Source organism: Choloepus didactylus, chromosome 4 (genome assembly GCF_015220235.1).
Source record: "Choloepus didactylus isolate mChoDid1 chromosome 4, mChoDid1.pri, whole genome shotgun sequence".
Classification (NCBI taxonomy): domain Eukaryota; kingdom Metazoa; phylum Chordata; class Mammalia; order Pilosa; family Megalonychidae; genus Choloepus; species Choloepus didactylus.
In genome coordinates this window covers 912,451-920,021 of record NC_051310.1, presented here as the reverse complement: position 1 = coordinate 920,021, position 7,571 = coordinate 912,451, and the positions used below count along the sequence as shown (strand labels likewise).

General features: G+C 48.2%; 1 protein-coding gene across 1 annotated transcript; it reads left to right on the top strand.

The window, feature by feature from the left end:
• Nucleotides 1-3,359: 3,359 nt before the first annotated feature.
• Nucleotides 3,360-4,289, top strand: LOC119530958 (olfactory receptor 13A1-like). Its single transcript, XM_037831612.1, has one exon. It carries the CDS (start codon nt 3,360-3,362, stop codon nt 4,287-4,289), a length of 930 nt encoding a protein of 309 aa, XP_037687540.1.
• Nucleotides 4,290-7,571: the final 3,282 nt, after the last annotated feature.

The window sequence follows — 7,571 nt, the reverse complement described above, 5'->3', positions numbered from 1 at the left end:
CAGCACTGGGACTGACCCTGCCGAGGTGCCAGGAGCCAGGGCAGAGTCCATGGATGCTGAGCCTCCACCCTCATGGATTCCTGAGACCACCTCTGACACAGCCCTCAAGGACAGGCCAGTGTCTCTCCAGAGTCTATGGGCACACAGCATGTTGCTGACCATAAAACCAGAGTGACTAAACAATCCCATCTTATCAAGGTCAACATCTTCAGTGGGGCCCTGTTGAGAGCAGGCACCCTTGACAGGATGTGGTGGGATGGGCACTTTACCTCTGGGGTCTTCCTCTAAAACCCATATCCCAGTCTACTTATAAGGAGAACCTTAGGCATATCCCCCAGAGGGGCCTCCTACAGGGTCCCTGAGCTATCCTCCTCAAGTGGCCAAGGTCATCAAACAAGGACAGCCTGAGAAGGCTTCAGCAAGAAGCTGAGCCCAAGAAGAAGTGACCACTAAAAGTCATGTGGAGTCTGGTATGGATGCTGAGACAGAAATGGGGCATTTTGGAAAAACTGAGGAAATCTGAATAAGCATGGACTTCAGTTGACCATAATCTATTAATATTGCTTCTCTAACTATGACACATGCTCCAATCTGATGCAGCACACTACTTGCAGGGCACTGGGTTTGAGGTACCCAGGAGGGCTCTGAACCTCCTTCCCACACTGTTGTAAATCTACATTATTAGGAATTAATTTGACTTAAGAAATACCCTCCCTTCCTACCAGATGGGTTTGTACAGTCCCTTGTCTGCATCAATAAAGAAGGAGCATATGACCCAGTGGTCTGGGCAGGGATCCCAGCAGCTCCTCTGCTGAGCTCAGGCCAGAGGGCAAGGGGCTTGCCCCAGGAGACAGGCCTGGGAGCCCCTCTGCATGACCTCAGGGCCCGTCCTGCCCTGCCCCTCCCTCAGGTGCTGACTCATCCCCTCTGGATACTGCACCCTCAGGGGATTGTTTACCTGAAGCCTGGGGTAATTGCTCCCAGAGAGCCATTCCTGCTTCTCACCCAGGCTCCTCAGTGACCTTGGTGTCCACCCTGAACAGACAGGCTTTTTTAAAGGACAGCAGGAAACAAAGGAGGCACCAAACGGGAGGAATCGGTGCTTTTCACCCCAAGGATCATTCTCCCCTTTAATCGGGGTAAGGATATTGTTCATGTGTCATGAAAATGTGAACTGCTTCTATTTAGAGAATAAGCTTTTTGGGGACACATCCGTTATATGGACAGGGAATATATTAATCTGCATATCCACCCGTCAGTTGATTTTTGAGCTATCTTTCCTAATATTCTTTTCAATGTTTCTGAATCTACAGTTTTACTGTGGAAAATATGCCCCTTCCTTGGCTTTATTCCTGTCTTTCTCTATTTCAGTGTGGAATTCTGAGGCCAAGATTCTCCCAGCTCCGGGGCTGCACTGCCCCGGGCCCCATCCCTGTGGCTGATCGATAAGAGGGCAAAACAGTGCCTGTGGTTTAGACTCTAGAGAAGGTCAAGGCCTTTAAAACAAGCTGCTCTGGGTGCGGGAGCTGGAGGCGCTGACTCGGCTCCCTGCGAATCTGGGGTGGGAGCTGCCGCGGTGAACGTGCGCATGCGCAGGCAGAGTGCGCCCTGGATGTTAGCGGTGGACGTGGTTTGCAGTGCTCAGAGGAGCATCTGTGCCTGCAAGGGGGGTATCCCATGCATAGGGGAGAAGGGTGTGTGCGGTGGTTGCTGCATGGCCCTGGTGATGACCCTCAGATGTGAATCCCTTGGAGTGAGGAGCCCCCACACCATCCTGCTGCCCCTTAGTGCTCCAGTTCTGCAGGGACACAGCTGGGGCTCCTGTCAGCAGCCTGTGTAATCCTTGGCCCGAGTAAGGGTGGGGGGCAAACAGGGTGAGGGGAGTGAGCAGTTCACAGTGGGCACTGTCTCAGAACATGGGGCACACCTGTTCCTGAGCTCTGCCTCTGGATATTCTCAGTCAGGTGCATATTTCTGAAAATCCACAGCATCTCTGTTCCTGGGGCCCTGGGGAGACCAGTCCTGTGGTTAGGCACATACATTGGCAGCTCCATGTGCTCAGGCAGTCCTTACCCAGGGGAAACTCCCAGAGCAGGTGCTCAGATCTTCCCTCTCCCCTGGGTGCCTGGACCTGGGGTTCAGGGGATCAGAGAAGGGAGGGGAATGTTCAACTTAGGGTGGATGGATCAGCAGCAAATTAAGCCCAGGGTATGAAGGTCAGGAAGATGGCATTTTGCCTTCCCACTGCCTTCTCCTGCCTTGGGTCCAGGGTCAGGGTGGAATGACAGAGATGTGTGCGAGGTCAGGGTTGTCACAGGCCTTGCAGCTGGGTGATTGCATTGGCAGCAGGTCCCAGGTGGCTCCCAGGCTGGGTCTGTGCCTTTCTTTCCTGCATCCCCAGCCCCTGAAACAGCCTGACCCTCACGGAAAGGACCAGCTTCCCACATAGCCCAGGAGAACAAGGAGTGGGTTAGAGCCTGGAGTCAGGATCCTGCTGGCAGCTGATCTAGCTGCTCAGATGCTGCCCTGGGAGCCTCTCACCCAGCCATTCCCCAGACTCTGGGGAGCAGCACAGAGTGGATGAGGCAGGGTTAGGTGGCCGTGGCTTTAATGAGAGCCTGACAGCAGGTAAAGCACAGGATGTCTGACAGTGCCCGCTGCCTGCTCCTTTACTTGTGGCCACGCCCCAAGTCTCAGACTGTTCTGGAGTCATAGACCACTTCCCAGTCTGCACCCTGAGGTGCTAGACCCCTCAAGGCACCTGAAATCCCCACCTGAGCACCAGTTCTGCCCACCTTGCCTCCTTTGCAGGTGAAAATTCCATCCAGTCTTTGAGGCAATCTTCTCCCTGAAGCCTCACCCAATCCCCAGTTGGGATGATTTTTCCTCTATGGGAGGACAAGACCTAGAGCCACCTGGCCCATGCCCTGGGCATCTGTGTCTTCTGAGCACCATGTACCACCTCCAGTTTACTTTCTGTGTTAGGTTAACCTAGGAAATATTCACAATTAACCTGAAAACAGGCTGCACTTTCTAAGTAAACTACTGAGTGTTGCTGCCCAGGCCGCCACCCAGGAGGAGAAGCTGTCATGGCAGGGTAGTTCTGAGGGCAGAGAGTGGTTCTTGGGATTGGGTGGGTCTGTAGGGGAGAGTTAACCCTCAGATCATCTCCCTTAGTGCAGGGACACACGTTAACATCTTTGCCAAGTGCTTCTAGGGCAGAGGCTCCACCACACACATCCCTGAGAGTCTTAGCAGGACCTGAGTGCAGACAGGCCATGTCACCCACCTGGTCCTTGTGTCTTCCTCTGTCAGGTGCTGGCCGCTTCCCAGGAACCCCCGGAGACCCTCCACACCTAATGGCAGCAACCAACCATACAGCCGTGGTGGAGTTTCTCCTGCAGGGCCTCTCAGATAACCCCCAGCTGCAGGGTGTCTTCAGTGCTCTCTTCCTCCTCCTTTACCTGACTGCTCTTGCAGGGAACAGCCTCATCCTCATGGCCATCTACCTGAACCCGGGGCTCCACACCCCAATGTACTTCTTTCTTACCAACCTGGCCATCTTAGACATTGTCTGCACATCCACGGTTCTCCCCAAGTTGCTGGAGAATCTGATGGTTAAGGGCACCATCTCCTACAGGGCCTGCATGACCCAGACATTCTTCATGACATGGATCCTGGGGGCTGAGCTGCTGCTCCTCCCAGTCATGGCGTATGACCGCTATGTGGCCATCTGCCAGCCCCTGCACTATCACACCCTGATGAGCAGGCCCCTCTGTGCCCTGCTGGCAGGCAGTGTGTGGGCAATCAGCGGGGTCAACACCTGTGTCCAAACTGGCCTGATGACACGTGTAACATTCTGCGGCAACAATCAGATTCATACCTTTCTTTGTGAAGTGCCCACGGTGCTGTTGCTTGCCTGTGGTCCAAAGAACCTGAACAACATCATGATATTTACTGCAGATGGGTTCTTTGGGGTGTTCAACTTCCTGCTCACCATGTTGTCCTACGCCTTCATCATCACCAGCATCCTGCGCATCCGCTCGGCTGAGGGCAAGCGCAGGGCCTTCTCCACCTGCTCCTCCCATCTCCTGGTGGTCTGCCTGTACTACTCCACTCTCATCTACACCTACTTCCTCCCAGGGTCCACCTCCTCCATGGAAAATAACAAAGTGGCTGCCATCATATATACGGCAGTCAGCCCCACCCTGAACCCACTCATCTACACTCTGCGCAACAAGGATGTAAAAGTGGCCCTCGGGAGGGTGCTTCCCACATTCAGGAAATGAAAGGAAAGGGCCGAGGTGAATTTTCACAGATGCTATGGAATTAGTTAAAAAAATAATTTTTGGAATCTGGTACCTGAGTCAAGGAGAAGGTAATTCATGTGATAGCCTTCTAAACAAAGTGCTCCCACAATGGGAACTGGCCACTTCCTCTTTGATAGAGGGTCTCGGGTTCTCAGATGGGGCCAATTACACACACTGCAGGGTTCATTTGGACATGGGGTCTCTTCATGTCCTGCTTTGCAGAGCCTCACCTGGACCCAGATTCTGCAACTCAACTCCTCTTGGTGAGAGTTTGGGAAGAGACAAGAGTCACTGCTCCTCACCACATCTGTGAGTGTCATGGCCTTCATGCTGTGAAGGGGATGAGAGATGGCATCAGAGCCTTCCGTTTTAGTGACCTGCACAAGAGAGGTTTATTTTAACTGATTTTTTCCTTTCAGAAAAGGGCAGTATCATTCTTTAACCAAGGAGCTTTGCTGTCCCTCACAGGAAAGATTTGTTTTGGTTTTCAATTTGTGCAAAAGCTTCCTCTTCATTATTTTATGGGTTCAGTTCTACCTCAATCTCTTCCTTCCCCTTCTCTTACTCCTCCTCCTCCTTCTTCCATCCTTTTCTTTATTAGTCTTGTCCTCTGCTTCTAGCCTCTCAATATTTGTGCTCTTCACTGCTTCAGCCTATACTCTCCTCTCTTCTTTTGTAATTGCATTCAAACACACATCTGCATTTAGCATTCATATTTGCCAGCAATTTCTAAGTTTATAGCTGTTATGGTGCCTGCAAGTTAAAGTACGAGACAGCCAAACAGAATTTAAAGAGCCTTTATCAGCCGGCCGGCAACTGCTCACTGTCACTCCGCGCAGGGAGTTCAGTAAGCAGCCCCGACCTGTGTGTGCTGGTGCCTTCTATAGACAGAAACCACATCCTGGAAACATAAGCAAGCTATTTTAACAGAAGCAGAGTTGGCAGTTAGCTATTGGTTACAAAAGACAATTTAGCAAGGTTGGCATTTAGAAATCTTACAAAAAGTTTCACTTGGTTACAAAAGGTTTCACTTGGAAATGGTGCAATTGTTGATTGTTATAACGGTTATGCTTGGCTGATGCGTACAACCGCAAGTTTCACTCCCTAAAACGGTACAGTTTCACTTCCTTCTTCTCAGGGCTTAATGCTTACACAACATTTTTTACTTTGCAGTCATTGCCGGTTGAGGGGGAGGGGACCCTCCTGTTACAGATTAAGGGGAGGGAGCCCACTTCAATAGCTAGCAACTACTCCTCATCTACAAAACCAGAATTATTGATCTAACTGCAGAGCTTACATAGCACTTGGCAGTTTTACAGGGATCTTATTCGACAGTCTGCATGTATGCTCATCAGTCCCCAATTCTGATCTAACTGTCAGGGTCAAGATAACTGAAAGATTCTCAGCCTCTTTCCCAGCCCCTGTCTGCGAAGCCTCCTCACAGGTAGTGATTGAATCTCTCACGTCTGCTTCTCCCTTCTCTAACCCTCACCCGCAGATGCCAGAGCACCCCTGCTGGATGTCTCAGCACTGCCACCTGGTCTGTCCACATCTATCCTTGACCTCCCAAGATCAGGTTTCTGTCCTGTATCCAGAGTTTTAAATTTCATAGCATTTCGTAATGTTAACATTTCAAGCATATAGCAAAGTTGAAAGAATTTTGCAGTGAACACTCATTTGCCCATCATCTAAATTCTACATTAGCTTGTTCCCACAGATATTTTACTACTTATCCATCCATCCATCAATTCAACTTGTTTCTTATGAATTTCAAAACAAGTTTCAAATGTTTGTACATTTTCCTTAAATAAAACTTTGTGATTATCTTTTATTTGTGTTCAAAATTTGTTTCATTTCTTTTCCCTTTGATGTAAAATTTTCAATGAAATGTATAAACAAGCATGCACATTTTCTGAGTTTTGACAACTGCATACAGCTGTGTAACCCAGACCCCCATCAAGGTATAGAATGCAACTCCCACCCTGAAGGTTCCCTCTGCCCTTGTCCAGTCGATCCCCACCCCACTCCTTGCTGAAGTCATCACTGTTCTGATTTTTTCACCATAGATCAGTTTTTTATGTGCTAGAACTTCATATAAATTGAATTACAGAGTTAACAGGGTTTTTTTTTTTACTTCACTTACTATTTTTTTTGAGATTCATTCTGTATAATTAGTTTGTTCCTTTCTTTGATTAGTGTTAAATTTTATGAACAACACAACATTTTATTTATCCATTCACCAGTTGACAGACTTCTGTATTTTTTCTAAATCTGGCTATTATGAATAAAGAAGACATGCATATTTGCACCCAGACCCTTCTGCAAACATGTTTATGTTTCTCTTTGTTAAATGACTTGGGTGGGGTGTTCCTGGGTCTTAGGGAATGTATATATTTGCTTTTGTAAAAAAAACGTTTTCCCCAAAATGGTTGTACCATTTTACAGTCCCACCAGGAATGAGTGAGAGTTCTGTTTCTCCACATCCTCACAAACAATCTGCATTGTACAGAGAAGTGCTTTAAAAATAGAAATCTAATTGTGCTATTCCCCTGCTTAAAGTCATTGAGTGGCTTCCAATTACCCATGGGTGAAGTTAGAAATTCCATAGGATCTGTCCTGTACTTACTTCTTTTCTAGTATAGGGGTATAGTGCTGTAAACTTCCCCTTAAGTACAGTTTTAGTGACATCACGCAAAATCTGGTATGTTGTTCTACTATTTTCATTATGTTCACAATGCTTTCTAATTTGTTTGTGATTTCTTATTTGAACATGTGTAATTTAGTTTCCAAATATTGGGGTATTTTCCTGTTATCCCTGTATTGTTGATTTCTAATTTAAATCATTTATTATCATTGAACATAGATTGTGTGACTTGAATCCTTTTAAATTTGTAAGACAGGTTTTATAGTCTTTCTTGGTAAATGTCATCGAATGGTGAAGAGGAAGTCATAATAAACAGAGTTAGGGAAGAGGTTGGAGATCAGCAAACTGCTGCCCAGTGACCTCTCTCCTTTCCCTACATCTTCATCCAAAATGCAGGCTGCACAACTGTATCTGTCACACTCATTACAGTGTATCCAAGGTCCCTGTGATCCATGATCTTGCTTCCCTCTCCCCTCACTCCACTGCAGTCCTATCATCTGGCTGTCCATCTGTCCTTCTGCCTGCCAGCCCCCTCCCTTGCATCTGTCACTTCTCCTGGCCCAAGCGTGTTGGTCCTGCAGGTCTCAGATGAAATGCCACCTCAGAGAATTCCTTCT

What these genes read in the sequence shown, in the direction of transcription:
- LOC119530958 (XM_037831612.1), top strand. Translation starts at nt 3,360, where the DNA reads ATGGCAGCAACCAACCATACAGCCGTGGTGGAGTTTCTCCTGCAGGGC.